At 41.1% G+C, this 19,511-nt stretch overlaps 1 protein-coding gene across 1 annotated transcript; it reads left to right on the top strand.

Annotated features, from left to right (window-relative positions):
- The first annotated feature begins 2,629 nt into the window (after positions 1-2,629).
- On the top strand, positions 2,630-18,753 carry AGXT (alanine--glyoxylate aminotransferase). Its single transcript, XM_063131539.1, has 11 exons — positions 2,630-2,878; positions 4,530-4,722; positions 8,778-8,842; positions 9,024-9,124; positions 10,634-10,704; positions 11,497-11,581; positions 13,976-14,071; positions 14,835-14,904; positions 15,600-15,695; positions 16,672-16,800; positions 17,472-18,753. Exons 1-11 carry the CDS (start codon positions 2,630-2,632, stop codon positions 17,577-17,579), a joined length of 1,263 nt encoding a protein of 420 aa, XP_062987609.1. The 3' UTR covers positions 17,580-18,753.
- Positions 18,754-19,511: the final 758 nt, after the last annotated feature.

Raw genomic sequence — 19,511 nt, 5'->3', positions numbered from 1 at the left:
TCCGTGATAGAGAAATGTAATAAATATAAGGAATACTAGTCAGACCAGGTGAGCACATATTGGTTGCTGGGGAGACTAGATGGCAGAAATGTACCATACCTCTAGCCCCCAAATAACTGTTAAACATACTTCTATCAGAGGAGACTTACAAAAATTAATGCCCCTCTTTTCTGTCGATGAAGGCCTTCACTGTACCCATACTTAATTCATGCTCATATATTCTTTTTCTAGTCACACTATTCATCACATGATCTCCATCTGTCTCTCGCCCTCACACACACACATGACTTACATACCCATGTACTGAATGGACTGCTGTGGCAATACTGCAAGTAGAAAATGGTGACTAAAGAGGCATTGCTTAGAGAGCGGGGGAAACAAGATGGCATCAGCTTTCTACAGTCCCTCAAAGCTGTTGATCCCAGGTTCCAAACAGAAGGCTAAGAAGATCTACACCTTGGCTCAAATCACTGCGATCGCATCATGGTAACACTATATCACTCTTGCACATTTATACCTCGTAGAACACACAATGACATTTGCTGCAGTATTTTGGATAATGTAGAATGAAATAACATGATGAAAGCAGTAAATGGAATGTTTAATGTGTCCCAACAGTTATCAGGGCACTTTAATACCGCTAGAGTAGTGTAGATCTAGCCCAGTTTCGCCCACAGATAGGAGCAAGGTATAAGCGCCCTATAAAACCCTGTAGAATGCCTCTTCAGGTGTCTACAAGGAGAACTAATAGTATTCGATATGGTCTAGTTCTCATCTAAAATCCTGTGTTTTGTTTTGAGCAAATTTCAACACCTTTTCCCCCCAAGAAGGACTTAACAAATTTGGGACAATTTAGAAGAGAACAACTAGGATGAACAAGTGTTTAGAATATGCCATAGAACTCTGAAGAAAGAACCAAGGAAGGTGTATTTAGTTCAAAGGAAAGAAGAAGAATGAGAATGTGTATAGTATCAATTCTCAGATATCTAAAGGGATGCCATAAGAAAAAAAGAGGTCAATTTACCAAGCACACTCAATATACCGATGCTGATTTCAATTGGATATCTGAAAACTCTAAGGACAATTGTCCATTATCTGGAACATTTTAAAACTCTGTGTAACTTAGTTAGGTATGGTTTCCATCTAGACAACGCTGTTGCAGATGCTTGGATTAGTTGAGCAAAAGGGTCTCTGGCTCCATGCAGAATCATATTCTGTGTAGTTTCAGTATATGACTTTTTACATCCCCTCTGAAGATTTTCTTTTCTTTTTTTACAACACTGAGCAGTGTTATAGTGGGCATTCTCTCTAATATTAAGCTCATCAAGCTAGAAAGAATTAATTTCCTTTCACATTCCATTTCTCTCTCTTCTATTTTGTTATAGGTCCCATTTGCTTTCTTTACAATGCAAATTGCAGACATGGGAGCCCTGAGTCAGACTGGGACCACAGCAGGAGGTAAAGGGTTAAAGACACACACACACACAACCTTCCCTCCTTTTGCTAGGGTCCTGATCAGCCCCCACCCCACCCCATACACTCAAATACAGTTATGGTCATGAGTAGTTTGCCCCTAAAGTTCAATTGTTGACAAAGAGCAGACATAATTTAAAAACAATGGTGGGTTATAAGACTGGAGAAAAGGACAGGTGTAGGACAGCCATAAAGGCCACCCTACTTTCTTTGAGGTGGTGTGGGATTTCTGCAGGCTCTAGAGTAACAGTAAGCAACAGATAAGCAGGAACAGCCCTACCATTAGACAGAGGGAGGTAGACACCTCAGGTGGCTGATTCTGGGTGTTATGAAAGGGCAGCAAATTGTTATTTTATTTAATTTCTTATAATTGCATTTTTACTGTTAGGGAGGGGGAGAGGCACTTGTGGAATTTCCTTCCTCAAGTGCCAACATAACTTGACTAATCCTGGGTACTCCTGCACCTAGACTTGAAGGGGCGATTTGCTGTTCTACCTCAGGGAGAAAAATTTCTTGGGCTTGCCCTGCTGAGGCAAGGAGAAGCTAACAGACACAGTTATTTGTTAACCCCTGTATTCCTCTATAATTTGCTGCTCCTGGCAAATGATTAACAGAAACTCACTTAACAGACAGTGGTGGATAATTCAATGAAAAATTAAATTCCCATAGATTTTATTTTAGCTTTAGTGATTTAGGGCATAACCAGACTTCAGCAGAATGGTTCAATAGTTCATTTTCTCTCTGATCTGTGAGGGAAGCAACTTTTCTGGAGGTTAGAGAAACATGGAGGTTTTCTGTACATTGTCCAAAGAACAAGGAAAAAGTGTCACTGGTAGGACTTTGTTTGCATGACATTTAACTTCTCAGCTCCTAACAGGTGCAGAATTCCCAGGCAAGGAGGGCCAAAGGCTTGAGAAAGCAGATTTCTCTGGGAGAAAACACGAACAAGTAGCCTAGAAGTTGTATGCTGCACTTTCTGAGTTGAACTCATCTTAACAGGAGCCTGAAGGAGAGAACAAAACGGGCTCAACAGCCTTGGAGTCACTGAGAGAGTTTTCAGAAGAGGAGGGAAACGAGGGAGGTGCTCCAGCATTTAGCTTATCTAAGATCTGTTTGTTTTCCTTGTCCCCAACGATCCCTCTATTTAAGGTCAGTGATGGCCAGTGTGTTCTTAGTGCTCCAGGCAGCAAGCTGGGCTCGTATTCGGCTGCCACTGTTTTTAGCTCAACGTTGCCGCACCATGTCTTCTCAAAAACAATTGGTACCACCTCCTGCACCCCTGCTACAGCCACTGTCTGTCCCAGACAGGCTACTGCTGGGCCCTGGGCCCTCCAATTCCTCTCCCCGGATCTTGTCTGCAGGTGGTCGACAGCTCATAGGACATATGCACAAAGAAATGATCCAGGTAAGGACTGCAATCCCAATGGAGGTTTGGAACCAATGATTCCTGCTTCCACTTACTGCTTTCCCATTCTTGAGGCATCACTCTGACAGGCTGCTTAAATTACTCATTAGTACTGTGTTTTATTTGTTTAATTCCCATTTTTAAAGTAATTTTCAAACTAATCCTATTGGCTAAGAAATACAATTTAGATTCCAGAATCATAATGATTTATCCACAGTATTTATTGCTTAAACCAGAAGCCAATCAGATGAATTCAACATCTGGAATATCGTCCTCTTGGATGGGCCCCCTTCTTATTTTCCCTCATTTTTAAGGGGTTTGATTCTACTGATCTCACATGAGCTTGAGGCTTTCCTCTTATCGAGATCTATTAAGCATTTCTGAATCTTTGGGGATGGGGAACCACAACTCTTTAAATGTATATAACCTACCGCTATTGATCTTGGTGATTTTCACTTCTCTGTGTGTAAGTGAAGACATTCCTTTTCAGCTCTGTTACCTGGGGAGGACTGTTTTGTTCAAGAGAGTAATCCCAGACTTAATAGCAGACAGGGCTATGCAGGAGGCAGAGAACAGGAGAGCTCTGTGTTGACCTGTCTCCTGAGGTCCCGTGGAGGTACACTTACCCAGACAGACTTGCAGAATAACACCACCACCCCTTCTATACTAATCACATTTGAAATCTGCTGTGTCAGACAACCTAGCTATTCTTTTCCTCAGCTTGGGTGGGGTGTTAGAATCCAAAATTTCCCCTTATAGAAATGGTTGTTGCTCCATGTAATACAGTGAAAGCATCCATCATATAAGGAAATGTAGAATCAAGAGCAGGATCTCCTATCTAATTGGGCCACTCAACTAAGACCCAAACACTGTAGCATAATCAGAACTGTGTTTTGGCTTTGGTTCAACCCCCTTGGATTGATGTCTTTTATCTAAAAGAGAGAGAGAGAGAGAATATATTTATTTATTTATTTATTTATTACATCCGCCCAATAGCCGAAGCTCTCTGGGCGGTTCACAAAAATTAAAACCACAATAAAACACCCAACAGGTTAAAACACAATTACGAAATACAGTATAAAAAGCGCAACCAGGATAAAACCACACAGCAAAGTTGATATAAGATTAAAATACAGAGTTAAAACAGTAAAATTTAAATTTAAGTTAAAATTAAGTGTTAAAATACTGAGTGAATAAAAAGGTCTTCAGCTGGCGACGAAAGCAGTACAGTGTAGGTGCCAGGCGGACCTCTCTGGGGAGCTCGTTCCACAACCGGGGTGCCACAGCGGAGAAAGCCCTCCTCCTAGTAGCCACATCATGATCTCTTTCTCCTATGGATGGCACTTTCAGGATACATAGATATAAATATAAACTCAAAGTGGAGACTGGTGGGAGTGAAGCAGTGAAGCTGCTTTGGGTTTCAGTCAAAATCAGTCAGGACTCTAAAGGAGTTTTGACTGGTTCTGACTGAAACCCAGAGCAGATTTGCCATCCTGCTGTCTTTGGCTCGCTCCTTTGGAGTTCTGACTGAAACCCGGAGCAGATTCGCCATCCTACTGATATTGGAGCCACCTGCCTCCACTGCACTCACACTGCCAATCTTGGGAATGCTGTTTTTAACTCTGACTCTTGTTTCCTCTATTGCCCTCAGATAATGGATGAGATCAAGCTGGGAATCCAGTACGCCTTCCAGACACAGAACCCTCTCACGCTGGCTGTCAGTGGCACCGGCCATTGTGCCATGGAAGCAGCCTTACTGAACATGGTGGAGCAGGGAGACAAAGTGATGGTAGCTGTGAATGGATTTTGGGGCGAACGAGCAACGGATATTGCCGAGAGGCTTGGTATGGCTTTTGAATCCTTTTTGTCCTACATTTAATCGTTAAGATTGCTCAGAATAGATGCCATCAAAATCTCTCCCTGTTTCTATAGAATGATGCCATTAGGCATCTAAACTGTGCTTCCATTTACAGTGCAGAAGCTGCAGTGACCTAGGAGAGCATCCAGTGTTGCCCACACATTAGTGGAATCCACTTCTAGTGCAATGGAATCAAGCAGATCCATAAGCAAATGGAAACAAGTCAAAAGGCTCGTTTCCAGAATGGGGTAGGTCAGCGGAGCTGGCAGAAAGGGAGCATGGCTGACCTGTCCCGTTCAGGAAAGGAAAATCTCCTCTGCTCGTTTCTGGGGTTGCTTGGGAAGCACTAAGTTCTTGTTGCACTACTGGTGGGTCCTGCTACTACAACAGAAATGGCAGGAACACAGCAGCAGTAGAGAATACCCGTCCCCTAGACTGCATTCATATACCCACTTGCATGGGAGATACTTCTGATTAGACATTGTGGAGTAGTGGCTAGAGTGTTCGGCTGGGAGTCGAGAGATCTGGGTTCTAATCCCCACTCAGCCATGGAAGCTCACTGGGTGACTTTGGGCCAGTCAAAGACTCTCAGCTCAACCTACCTCACAGGGTTGTTGTGAAGATAAAATGGAGATCAGGAGAAGGATTAAATACGCTGCCTTGGGTTCCTTAGAGGAAAAAATGGCAGGATATAAATGCAATAATAAATAAATAAGGCATGTATAGGAATATAGAAAGCTGCCCTGTACTGAATCAGATCAATGGTCCATCTAGCCCAGTATTGTCAACACTGACTGGCAGTGGTTCTCCAGGGTTTCAGGCAGGGTTCTTTCCTTGCCCTACCTGGAGAAGCTGGGAATTGAACCTGGACCTTGTGCATGCAAGACATGTGCTCTATCACACTGAGCTATGAATATGCAGTCGATGTATATGCTTTAGAGTCCTATCATGTGTACAACAGAGCAAGTTGCTGCTCCATATAAACTGCCAATTGCTTTAGCACAGTAGCACCCCCCTGTTGCTTATATAGAATTAGAGCTTTTCTACACAAGGCTGTTAATCTGCTCTTAGTTCGTTGAATTTTTTAATTTTGTTGCAGAATTGAGATCTGAGCATTACACAAAGAGTGTTTCCTTTCCTGTTTTTCTGCTACATAACCTTTAGATGGCATTGTGGTGCAGCAGAATAGCACAAACACAAGAGAAAAATCTGGTTTCTTTTGCTTTAACAATTAAATGCCACATTACAGCTGCTCTAAAAAAAAAAAAACCCTCACCAAAAGTGCTCTTTAGATACAGAAGCAAAACTGGAGGTTCATGCATCATCTAAAGAACCTGTAAACAACTATGAGTTGGGAATAATGAGTGCATGATAAATACTTCATGTAGAAAAGTAAGTAACAAATGGCTTGTACCAAGTTAGATGGCTTCCTAATTAAATCGTAACTTTGCTGTAATTAGAAACGGTGAAAATTACTTCTGGTAAACAGAGCAGCTGATTATCGTCCTCTGTACTTGGGGAAGCACATTTAATCATTTTGCTTCATATTCATGTGGCAATACTGTGTTTGAGCAGAGGTTGTTGGAGACACTTTGTATGGGCTTCCTGCGAATGATTGGAACTACACAGTGGGAAGTGACGCTTGATTTCGTTTATTTCCTTTACTATTTGAAACCTGTAAAGTCAGTCCCAATAACAACAACAAAAATAGCCCTGGGCTCCAACCAGCTTCGCTCACAGGCCATTGAGGAAGACCTTGTGTTGAAACACGTGTGGCCATTGGATACAACTTTACTGAGCATTCTGTGTTGAATTGTCTGATGGATTGATTGAATTTTTTCATATGTGATAGAATGCTTTGTATATAATATTTTTAAACATTGTTATTCAATCTTTCAATCTATAAAATGGTTATTTTTAATCTTCTTCCTTAACTTCTTTGTTGTCTATTGTATTCTGTTAGGTTAAGGGTAACACTTTTTTGTTACAATTGTACGCATCTTAAAGACTAACAGATATTTTGAAGCATAAACATTCATGGACTAGAGCAGCCTCCCCCAACTTGGTCATTGTACTACAACCCCCAAAATCCCCAGCTGGCATAGATAATGGTCATGCTAGCTGGGAATGATAGGAGCTGTAGTCAAACAAATCTAGAGGGCACTAAGTTGGGGAAGACCAGACTATAAATTACTTCGTCCAATACATTAAGGGTTCAATGCTATGCATGCTTAGACTGAAAAAAGTCCTACAACTCCCATAATGCCCCAGGCAGCATCTTTCTGTCTAAACATGTATAGGATTGCACCCTAAGTGTTATAGCTGGAGTGTGTATACATGCATGTACCAAACCCCATGCAGTAGGTTTGCAGTGGCCAAACCAAATGTATGCAAAATAAGAACAAATTCCACATGATTATCCATATTAGTATGCTACAATATGAACAACAGAAAGGCTTGTGGTACTTTTAAGATTAACAATATTTTATTGTGACATAATTTTTCATGGGCCAAGCTTACTTCATAAAATCCGTAACAGATAAGAGTGACCAGTTCCCGACTAGAAGATTCATGTTTTTTGTGCTAGAAGATTCATGTTTTTTGTTGCAATAGCCTAACATCACCATGTCTCTGTAATTGCCGTGACTGCTACTGCTTCTTAAGGAAAGAGTTGTAGCTTGGTGGTGGAGCACATGCTTTGCATAGCAAAGGTCCTAGGTTGAGTTCCCAGCATCTCCAAGTAGGGCTGGGAAAGATCCTTGCCCGAAACTCTGAAAATGCCAGTCAGTGTAGAAAACTGAGCTAGTTAGACCAGTATAAGGGAGCTTCTTGTGTTCCTATTCTTGCCTTCAGATCAAATGCCCCTTTATTTTAGTGAATAATGGGAGACGTTTTAATAATTAAATGCTTCTTTCTTGTCCCATGTTTCATTGTATTACACTCTGGAGGTTCCCATGAAACCTGACTGGACTTTGACAGGCTGCTGCTATGTACTCAAGTTAATATATGACTCGGTTTAAACAGAAAAGCCAGTAGCTCTCTAACATAACTGGTTGTGTTCTGCTACTAATCCCATCACTCCAGCAGGAAAGCTAATACCCCCCTAACCCTTGCACTTAACAGCTGAGCCACACATTTTTAATGTGCTAAAATTCCACATGAGTTGACTATTTTAGTGCAATGAATCAGCAATCTAAAGTCTTCAACCTGTCGCTGGATTGTAATGTGTCCTGGTTCAAACCATTTTTTCCAAGACTTTTCTGGGTGGCACAAAGACACACTGGGGCTGTTCACACAATACGCTAACCCATACCCAGTGGCTGAGTGTGGGTTGTTTGGACTATGGGTTGTTTGTGGAACTGTGGGTTAGCGTGGTGTCTGAACACAGCACATTTTCCGTAGGGTGAGTTATCATGTTGTCTGATTGCAGCCAGGGTGACTTATTAACCATGCAGTGTGGCTTGTAAACCAACCTGAACAACCCAACAACAAACCATGGGTTCTCAAGGTGCCTTGTTTGAGAAAATAAACCATACTGGATGGTTAACAAGCCATCTTGGCTGCATTCAGACAACACAATGACCCACAGTTCAACAAACAACCCACAGTTCAAAACAATCCAAACTCAACCACTGAGAGCAGTTTAGCGTGTTGTGTGAACATTCAGTCTTTATTAGCCACAACCATTCATACATGTCTAATGCTAGCTGTTGAAGCTGAAGTTGGATGTGCTCCCTTTTTTCAATCACCAAAAATCCAGCCTACTAAAAAAAAAAAAAATTAAAAGCTGCTCAGAGTGTCCCTCTTACTCAGTTCATGGAAACTGAAGCCCAGTGAGATGTGGGGGATTCACCCACACTTTGTGGTATACTGTGAAACCTATGACTCCTGCCCATAGAAAAGCTTGATGATTTATTTACTGTACACTGGAATAAGTGTCAATGCTTTCCTACAGCCTTAAGAATAGTTTCTTCCTTGGCTTTTCACATTTCAATTCTAGTGAAGTTCAAATAATATGATTTGTCATTCATTACCTTATAGGAGCTGAAGTACATCAGCTGGTCAAGGCCCCTGGAGAGTACTTTACTCTAGAAGAAATAGAGAGGGTGAGTTCTGCAGGCAAAGCAGCAAAACAGTAGATTTACTGAGTGGATTTCATTTTCTGTCTTCTTCATAGAACTAGTTGGGATACCCCAGTCCTAGGAATTTAGTCTCCTAACTGCTAGGAATGTGTTGCCATTGTCTCGTTTGTTTTGTCTGATTCCCTTTTCCCCTGTTGCCTTGTAGGGTTTGGTGGAGCATGCCCCCCTCTTATTTTTCATCACTCATGGAGAATCATCTACTGGCGTGGCTCAGCCCTTGGATGGCCTTGGCGAACTCTGTCACAGGTCAGTGCAGCCCCAGAGACCATACACCATTTGCCTCAGAGATAAAGCAGCGAGGCTGTGATCTGAGCTGACAGATATGGTGATCACAATATACACACGTTTCAACAAAGTTCTTTCAGGTGGATTTTCTTTTCTGAAAACTGCACAGAAGCTGAACACAGGAAGAACTCAGTGATGTGGCACAGTTGTGGCGTGGGAGCAAAAGACAATGACCTATAACATCTATATAAGAATATGTTAGTGTAATGTTTATTAATCGAAATTTACCAGACTGATTTTGTTCTCTTTTTTTTTGAACTGAAGCTTGAGCAGTGTAGACATGCAGAAAATTTCAAAACTTTGAAAAAGTTTGAAATTTAATAGCAAAACAGCTTCACACCAAACAGTTTCCTATTGCTCTATGGTTCAGTGCCAATTTATTTCCTCCACATCAAACAGCGCCTGATCTGACATTAGGTGTTTTTAAGCTGAAACTTTAAAAAATGCCAAGTGGTCTTTTTAAAAAGAACACGCCAAACAGTGCCTGATCTGACATCACATGTTTTCAACCTCAAAGTTAAAGTAATGCTAAACAATCTTTTTAAAAAGAACTTTTTTTGTTTTGTTTTCACCTTTGCTGGCTTATTTTTGTTTTGTTCTCACCTTTGAAAAACAGGATTCAGTGCTGGGTTTGTGTATGAGACCAATTAAGCTATTTTTGGGTTTTCTCAGACTACTAGTGCCTGTGGTTTGCACTAATTTACTAAAAGAATATGCTATGTTGCACATAAATAGAACCTACCCAATGAAGGGTAATAATTGTTAATAATACTACCTCATTGACATGTGTTTCATTCAGGCCAATGGCTTTGCAAAACATAATTGTAACAGAGCATCATAGAGGGGCTTAGACTTGCTGAGAAATATAGTCTGGAAAAGTAATGTGACATATGAAACAAAATTCAGAATGAACAAGATACCCTCAAATACAGGAAAGCAACAACAATGTTATCCCTCTAAGGTTCAAACTACATGTTACATGGAGTCCCATTTTTATTTTGTCTGTTAAGTGTTTTATAACCCAAAGTGGCCAATTAGGCTACAAGACTGAGCAGAGGAAGGCAACCATAGAGAGCCGTTTAATTCTTTTTCTTCCAATTATTTTTCATGGCAAAATTACCCTCCCTCAGCTTTTTCAGCTCCAAAATCTTCCATGTTGCTTTCTCAGCTGCAGGAAAGAATAAAATGGGGACCTTGTATGTTTAGCTCCATGGGTGAAAAAGCCGTTTGGGGGAGGTGGTTTTTGAGTCAAAAAAGTTACAGGAGGGGAAAAGAGTTCACTAGCCTTCTACCATAAGTATACATAGGCCCATAGGCTGCTTTGCATTGCGGGGGATAAATAAACCAGAGGAAAGAATCAAGGAACTCCACATCATATATAATTGGAGCCTAACAGCACAACCCTGTGATTACTCCCAGTATAGTATAGGATTGCATTCCAAGTCTCTACTCTTTCTTCCCTTGTTTTAGGTATAATTGCTTACTATTGGTAGATGCTGTGGCATCACTAGGTGGCACTCCAATTCTCATGGACCAGCAAGGTGAGCAAAAATGTATCAATCTATAATTGTAATGAAGATATTTGTCACCATTTTTTATTGTGAGGTTCTACACAAAATGGAATTATTGTAGGACTGGATATTGTGTGAGGTTCTTAACCAGAGTTCCTGGTGAAGGCTCGTGTTAGAAAATAGAAGTGGATTTGTTGAGAATTTACCTTGAGTGTGGGCTTCTCTAACTGCACAGTAGGAGAATGGAATCTTTTTTAAAGGAGATGCTGTGCTCCCATATTATGGCCTATAAAGGGCTGGTAGGCAAATCTGACACTAATGCTCCAACACTCTCTGGGTCTATGAGATGGTTCTTACATTAGGAATGGACAAAACAGATGTTTCTAGACAATAGTATTCTCATACACTTTTTTTTTTTTACTATACCTATGTTTGTTTTATACCAATTTTAACTGTCATAGTTTCCCCCCAAAGAATCCTGGGAATTGCAGTTTTGAAATGCTGTTAGAAATGCCTAGGAAAGGAGAATAACCACTAAACCAGCATCAGTGTATAGTGGGGATACACCTCACAAATCTGCCTTAAAAAGAAAAATTCTGAAATTCTGATTCCTCCACAACAGCCTCATTTCTTAATCATTTCTGAAAAAAGCCACCTTTTCAAAATGATTTGGCAGAAAACAAGCATGATTATGAGATAGACATAGTGCAGAACTAGACAGATGAAAGAAAACTAGTCCCAAAGTAGGCCCACTTCTTTCGTGTGTAACAGCTGTTAAAGTGAAGGAACTGTTAACATGTTTTTCCTTTATTGAACACACAGGAATTGACATTCTCTACTCCGGTTCCCAGAAAGTCTTAAGTGCACCACCTGGTGCTTCTCCTATCTCTTTCAGTAAGAGAGCCAGGTAAGAACAGCTTTGCCTACAAGATATGTCATTTACAATACCCATTAAAAACGAACAAGAACAAAAATATGCAACATTCCTCTAAGATCAGCCTCCATAGCAGAAAACTGAAAAATGGCCAATGTAAAACTTTTTAAAACAGCATCCAGGGGGATTGGGGAAATTATAGGTCAGTTAGTGTAACATTTGTTCTGGGTAAATTGGTTGAAAGCATTTTCAAAGATAAAATTAGTAAGCATATAGAAGGACAAGCACTGCTGAAAAATAATCAACATGGTTTCTGCAAAGGTAACTTTTTAGAGTTTTTGAGAGTGTCAGTAAATGTGTGGACAGGGTAATCCAGTAGTTATTGTTTACTTGGACTTCCAAAAGGCTCTTAACAAAGTCTTTCACCAAAGAACCCTGAGCAATCTTTCCTGTGGGCAGCTGGTTGGGCACTGTGTGAACATAATGCTGGACTAGATGGATCCTTGGTCTGCTTTACCATGGCTATTCTTATGTTAAGTATACCATGCTTTCTGGGAGAAGGTAGGCACTGAGATATGGGAAGCTCATTTTTCTCCCACATTGGGTCGGAGTCAAAGGTGTATTGTTATGTGCAGAAGTTGGGTGGGTTATGCTGACTGGGAATGATTAGAGCTACAGACCAATACATCTGGAGGGCACCAGGTTGGGGAATGCTGCACTAGTGCAGGGGGTCCCCAAGGAGATGCCCGTAGTGATCACCAATGGTGCCTGCAAAGCTCTCCATGCCCTGCCCCCTTCAAAAATTGTTTTTAATAAAGAACTTGAGAAAAGTTAGGGCACCAGGTTCTCCGTCCTGCCTCCAGCAGGCAGGAACAGAAGAGTTGCTTCCTGGCCACACCCAATTTTCCTCTGTCCACATAGATTATTTCCCCCTTGGTTTCTATCTCCCCATTCCCAACCTCTAGCCTTTCTATTTCTCTCCACTTTCCTCACAATTTCTCTCCCTTCCCTGTCCCTAGCCGCCTTCTTTCTCTCTCCTCCTAGCCCCTAGCCTTGCTCTTTCTCTCCCACTCACCCCTTTACCTCCCTGTTTCTCTCCACTCCCAGTCTCTAACCTCAGTTTCTCTCCTTCACCTGTTTATCTTGCTGTTTCTCCCCTCCCCCACTACCACTTTTGACTTATCAGGCCCCCACAGCAGCCATTATGAGAGTAGCCACACCCTCCATGGGAGCCATTTTGCAGTGGTGCCCACAGATTTTTCTCAAGTGTGCCCATGGGTCCAAAAGGTTTGGCAACCTTTGCACTAGAGCACTGTGCTAGACAAATGAGATTAAATCCAAAAATAGTCTGTGGCTTCTCCAACGGTTTGTCTAAGCTCATGTGCTTTTTAATGCCTCCATTATGATATAGCATTGCCTGAATTCTCACACAAGTGTTTATGAAAGCATTGCTGGTATTTTCCTTCCACTTATGGTTCTTTGCATCCAACCCACTGAACTAAAAGAGTAACTAGAGCTAAAAGTGTTCCACATCTGCACCTTCTGCAAACTCCAGAATCAAGTACCTCATATTAGAAAGTTCTGCATTATCTTGCTTGCTTCTAAATGGCACTCAGCATTGGCTTTGAAAATCCTGAGGGAATTGCCAAGAGCATTCTGTTACCTGATTGAATCTAATCAGGTATCACTACTACCACTTTTTATTTCTGGCTGGCAGGGAGTCTTGTCACTTCTCATTTTGGTGTGTGGGCTTGCTTTCTCCAGACAATACTATGCTACATGAGATAAAAGGAAAGGACAGTGCTGGAACTCCGAAGAACCACATCATTTTAGATTAAACTCAAAGCATTCAGGTAAAATAGGGTGACCATATGGAAAGGAGGACAGGGCTCTTGTATCTTTAACAGTTATATAGAGACAGGAATTTCAGCAGGTGTTATTTATATGCATGCAGCACCTGGTGAAATTCCCACTTCATCACAACAGTTAAAGTTGCAGGAGCCCTGCTCTGTTTTGTATCTGGTTACTCTAGGTAAAAGACGCTCCCCACCAGCGCATGCACACACACACACAGATTGTCTTGGTTCACCCAGCAAAATATTCTGGCAACCTTTGTTTCCATTATTAGCAACACTCCCAAGGAGCCTGTCACTGTGTGAATGTGTGGCAACAGCTGGCACACAGCAGGGTAATTTCTTGCCAGTACCACAATTGTTTCTTCATATTCTTGTCACATTTCTTATTCAGATTGTGTCCTCATCAGATCTGGATGCCAAGCTATTGCTACACCCCCATAAGTGACCACTTTCTTTACTGATATTCAAGTATCAGGCTTAGAACATGTACTTGGTGCAGATGACACACAACACTTGTGGTTTACAGGTGGATTTCCTGAAGTGCCCAATCTTTGCCTTTTCATTTTATCAGGAACAAGATTTCCACAAGGAAGACAAAACCAATCTCCTTCTATCTGGACATGGAAGAGCTCACTAAATACTGGGGCTGTGATGATAACCCAAGAAAGTAAGAGTTTAACGTTTATTTTATTACATTTATATTCACCTTTTTTTTTCTCCTTCAAGAAACCCAGGAGGCTCACATAATCCTCCTCTTCCTCTGCATTTTATCCCCACAACAGCATTGTGAGGTATGTTAAGCTAAGAGCCAGTGATTAGCCAAGTAGTGAGCTTCATGGCTGAGTGGGGACTAGAAACTGGGTCTCCTGAGTCCTAGTCCAACACATTAACCACTACAGCGCACTGGCCTCTCAGCTTTTCTGCCTTCCTGTTTGGAAAGTTGGTTCCTGGTTCCCCAGAAATTAATTGGGCACTGGGCTGTTATCCACCTGAACAGCTGCACTGCCATTCACCCAGTTAAGATTCAAACTGCAAGATGCAGCACCATCTCTTTCCAACAAATGTATAGGAAAGTAGAGGGGGCAAAGAGACACTGGAAGTCAAGAAGGGAAAGAGTTCAGTGGCTACTCCCATCGGCCATTCGTCCCACTCGAGTGCAATCACTGAGGCTGCTTTGCATTAAAATACAAAAGTCTCTGTGTGTAAGTTATGCAGCTGAGTACAACAGACAATGCCCAATTTGATATGGCTTTTTAGCCTTGAATAAAGAATAATGCAGCACTTCCTCACTTTTTATCCCACTCCCTCCTCCTAGTTTGTTTTGGGAGGTTGATAGGTAGGATGGTAGATTATACTAATTATTTCATCTATACAAACTGAACATCTCTCATATGTATTGTATTGTATGTATGGGTTGTTGTTTTTTACAGGTATCATCATACTGCACCCATCAACACATTTTTCTGCCTGCGAGAAGCCTTGGCAATTCTTGCAGAAAAGGTCAGTCACTACAGCAGACTAAGTTCTGAAGGTTGAGGAAAGGGTGGGGTGTTGAGAATGAAGGGAGAGATACTGAAATCAGTCTGTTTCTAGTGCTTAATTAGAAATTTTAGAGCCACTTTAGCCATCATGTTTGCTATGGCTACACACATTAGTATTACATCCATATTGTCTGCAGTAAAAATTATGAATAATGGGCTAATGTGTTCCTAAACATAGTCAGGGCTCCCCACTGTACATCCCCAACATGTTTAGCCCTTATTGCATTACTGGAAGAAACACTGGTGTATAAAGTTGCTATATAATATCTGAAGCACCTTAGTGCTCACAGAAGGAACTAACAGGGAAATAATACCATCTTTCCCTAACGGGAAACAGAATGAGGAATCTTGGAAGTTGATGCCTAGTTCACTTTGGAGGTCAGCTCTTGTATTCTGAGAGTGATCAGGTAAGTGGCATGAGTATATTGCTTTTTACAAGGTGGATGCCAAGAAACTGAAAAGAATATCATGCTAATTTCAGATATTTGTTGGCTTTCATTTGTGGGTAAAACCAATATCCATTTCAATCATAAACATGGCATTTCTAAAAATGATTATGTTCATCCACTGAATAAACTAGCAACATATAATATGTTTGCACTTGAATGGACCATTTATTCCCTTCATAGGAAAATGTGTTTATTTTCTACACAGGGGCTAGAAAACTCCTGGAAGATTCACAAGGAGAACAGCCAGTATCTGTGTGCAGGGCTGCAGAAGTTAGGCCTTCAACTCTTTGTGAACGAACCGGTAAGACTGAAACTAGAATCCTGGGTGTAGAATGTGGGCCAAACTAATAACCAATATAATAAGCCAGATATAAATTGGAAGGCAATTGCTATAAAGAGGAGGTAAAAAGAAGAATTAGAACTAGAGCCAGATGGGAGATTCTTGGTTCCTACCAATGTCAGTCTGTGAACCGAAGCTGGAGATAAACAACACTGTTGCCAGAGTTGAAGGTAGTTTGAAAGAGAGATATGAACACGCATCCCAACTTTAGCTTTAGTAATCAGATTTTTGTATTGTTTCAAAACCTGTTTGAACAGAAGCAATTGTAGGACAAATATCTGTGTACATGATGGGATGCAAAACTTCTTTGAAATCCACTTGGAAACAAAGCCCTATGAAGAGAGACTGAAGGAACAGGACATGTTTAGCCTGGAGAAGAGAAGATTGAGGGGAGACATGATAGCACTCTTCAAATACTTAAAAGGTTGTCACATAGAGGAAGGCCAGGATCTCTTCTTGATCATCCCAGAGTGCAGGACACGGAATAACGGGCTCAACTTCCTGACTGTTAGAGCAGTACAACAATGGAACCAGTTACCTAGGGAGGTTGTGGGCTCTCCCACACTAGAGGCATTCACGAGGCAGCTGGACAACTATCTGTCAGGTATGCTCTAGGGTGGATTCTTGCACTGAGCAGGGGGTTGGACTCGATGGCCTTATAGGCCCCTTCCAACTCTACTAATTCTGATTCTATGAACTCTTAAGAACTATTCTAGCTCTATTACACAGGATGAAGTTGAAAAAAACAGATTAACTGCTCAATAGGTTCTATTGCAAATTAGTAAAAATAATTCCAGTGTGAGGGGCTCCCCTACAAGCAAGGAGGTGAAACAGATGGGGGAGCGGTGAACTTTAATCCAGTCCTGGAGAGAGCCAAGAATTTATACAAATCCAGAAACTGCTTTGGTGGTTCTGACCCAATTGCTTCATTTTTTAGGATGCAAGGCTTCCAACAGTCAACACAGTCTTTGTACCCAAGGGATATGACTGGAAGGAAATCACTGAATATATTATGAAAAATCATGGGATCGAGATTTCAGGAGGCCTGGGTGCTTCAGCAGGCAAGGTAAATAATTACAATGAACATGGCAAGAAATAATAGCACATATCAAGATACTTTTGTTTTTGTAGGTATCACTGTCTGGTTTCTAATACAACAGGAACAGAGCTTTGTAAATCTAGCATTAGTCCAAAGACTTGGCTATCAATGGCAAATTAAATAGATCAGAGAATTATATTAAAACTGATGATTGGATGAAGGCTATAAATTAACCTCTTCAAAACACCACATGCATGAAAAAGCATGCTAGTTAGTCTTCTCTGTGGCCTTAGCTAGACCTTAGGTTTATCCCGGGATCATCCCTGTTCATGTAAATGACACACAGGGGATCCCGGGAGCAGGCAGGGACGATCCTGGGATAAACCTTAGGTCTAGCTAAGGCCTGTGATGTGTAGATTTTCCGTGTGAAGGAAGAGGAACATCCATCTATGCAAACCCCAATCTACTTTCTGAAGAAGAGGAATCCAAAGAGGGATGGCTCATCTAGTGATCTTATTTAGTCTAAGTGAGAAAGCAATTGAGTTCAGTTTCTAAATGGAGATTACAGAATATAGGAGGGTCACAGATAAATATGGTCCTTCCAGTTACAAATATAAATAACTAAGAGAAGGGCTGGCTGGGACTTTTCAATAGCTATAGAACACTTACCAGTCTACCATTTGATATTTTCTCATTAGGTTCTTCGAATAGGATTGATGGGCTACAACTCCACTAAATTCAATGTTGACAGAATCCTCAATGCCCTGGAAGATGCCCTCCAGCACTGTCTCAAGAACAAGCTATGAGGTTCCACCCCATTGTTAAAGAGAATTTGACCCCTGCATTCTCTCTACCCACACTCTTCCAATTTGCTTAATGCACTATGGGCCAGCATTTTTTTCTAACCCATTGCTTCATCCAGTCATCTTTCACAGGGCACAAGGGAAGACTTCTACACAGAAGGAGCTGGCAGTCAAGACAATGCCTTGCAAGTTATTTGAAGGCCTTTCTACACAATCAGATCCTAAATTCCTTCTCTTTATTCCACTATAACTGTGTAACTATAGCTTACAGTTCACACAAGAATAAAATTAGGTTTCATTGCATGTGTGCATACCAACATAACATAGCCATGTGCAAGTTATCCCTATAAAGTTGATTTGGCAAGCAGCTGCTGTTAATCCATTTGCATTTTTCTTCACTAAAGGTATGCTTTATTGTCCAAGTTGACATGTGAACACACACACATATTCTTCTAGTGGCATGCAGGTGTGGAAGACTATGCACTCTACGTTACGTATATAAATCTTTCAAATTTTTCCAATACAGCTTCTGCCTTTGGTGTTGGTGCTGAGATCTTCTCACCTGTTTTGGCTCTGAGCACTTTAGCTCTAGTCTACTGGTGATAAAATAAATTGGATGAAAGCTGCAAAAAACAAGACTGAGGTGGGCCTTAGACCAAGTTAGGTTTGACACAGTAACCCTGTTCAGACAACATGCTAAGCCATGGTGGTTAACTATTTTGAACTAAACATTATGGCTTAGCGTGTCGTGTGAAGCACTCCTAACCATGGTGGCTACATAACCATGGTTTAAACACGCTCACTAGCCATTTGCTGCAAAAGCGTTAGCGGCTTGGCTTAGTGTATTGTCTGAACAGGCCCCGTGAAGAGTCTTTCCTCTGCCTCCTTTACAATAGATTTCAGGGGTGCGAAATCCTGACATAAGCACAACTCAAGGCGACATTTCCTCAACAGTCTTGAAACCACTTAAGGTGAAGTGTAATGGCTCTAAAGCATAGCCTCCTTTTGCCTCCATTCATGTTCCTTTGCATGCCAAGGAGAGCTCAAATGCTGGCTTTTTTAACAGCAAATCAATAGTTTGCCATTCCTATGATTTACAGTCCTGCCACTTTACTCAAAAGGTCAATTGTTTTTAATATTTCTCTATGTAAGCAGATATTAAAAAACTTAATCATGAGCAGTGTGTGGTTAATTTCAAGTTGCATAAGAATACAATTCTATATTTCCAGAAAAATAAACCGAGCCCCTATGTTGCATTACAGTTTATTTCAATGGACAGATGAAATCTAGCAGTTTAGGACAAATACATCTTTGGGGCTTCTCTGTGACTGTTAAAATGATTTAAAGTGAGCCCGAAGCCAGTATGTCCTGATCTAAACTGTACTTATGTGTTTCACTCATTTTCTGTTTTGCAAGTTCTCTTTGAATACCCAAAAGCAAAAGGAAGTAGTTCTCCCAAGAGACACTTAACAACTATTAAATTATACTTACCAGCCTATTTCACTCACAGGTACTATGCAAAAAAAACACAAAAAAACCCCACAACCTTCTCATAACTTCCCGTTTATTAAAATTAGAAACGTGTCTGTCTAGAGTAAGGTCTGTGGATAAAGAGCACATAAGCACTTACTGTCCTCCTGCGTCTCACTCTTTCAACCCTACTTAAATTTACCTGGTAGGTCAATCCTTGGAGCAGGTATTCATATAACTAACTTTATATTACAATTAGCACATGTGTCCCTTACATTCATTCCACTTTGGATTACACCCAGCAACAAGATATGAACATACAAAGTGCAAGTTCACAGAAGAGGATGATGGTGCCTTCACACCTGCCCCATGAATCTGGTTTGCATCATGTTCTAAGCATACAATCCTTTGCGGTAGACATGCACATCCACCACCATTGCTTGGCTGATCAGAGTAATGCTGGAT

This window comes from Elgaria multicarinata, chromosome 8 (assembly GCF_023053635.1).
Source record: "Elgaria multicarinata webbii isolate HBS135686 ecotype San Diego chromosome 8, rElgMul1.1.pri, whole genome shotgun sequence".
Lineage (NCBI taxonomy): Eukaryota > Metazoa > Chordata > Lepidosauria > Squamata > Anguidae > Elgaria > Elgaria multicarinata.
The sequence above is the reverse complement of the archived record's forward strand: the minus strand, read 5'-3'. Positions and strand labels throughout refer to the sequence as shown.

Coding starts and splice junctions, on each gene's coding strand:
- AGXT (XM_063131539.1), top strand. CDS start 2,630: ATGGCCAGTGTGTTCTTAGTGCTCCAGGCAGCAAGCTGGGCTCGTATT. Junction 10,705..11,496: donor AATTCTCATGGACCAGCAAG/GTGAGCAAAAAT, acceptor TTGAACACACAG/GAATTGACATTCTCTACTCC. Junction 14,905..15,599: donor TGGCAATTCTTGCAGAAAAG/GTCAGTCACTAC, acceptor TTTTCTACACAG/GGGCTAGAAAACTCCTGGAA.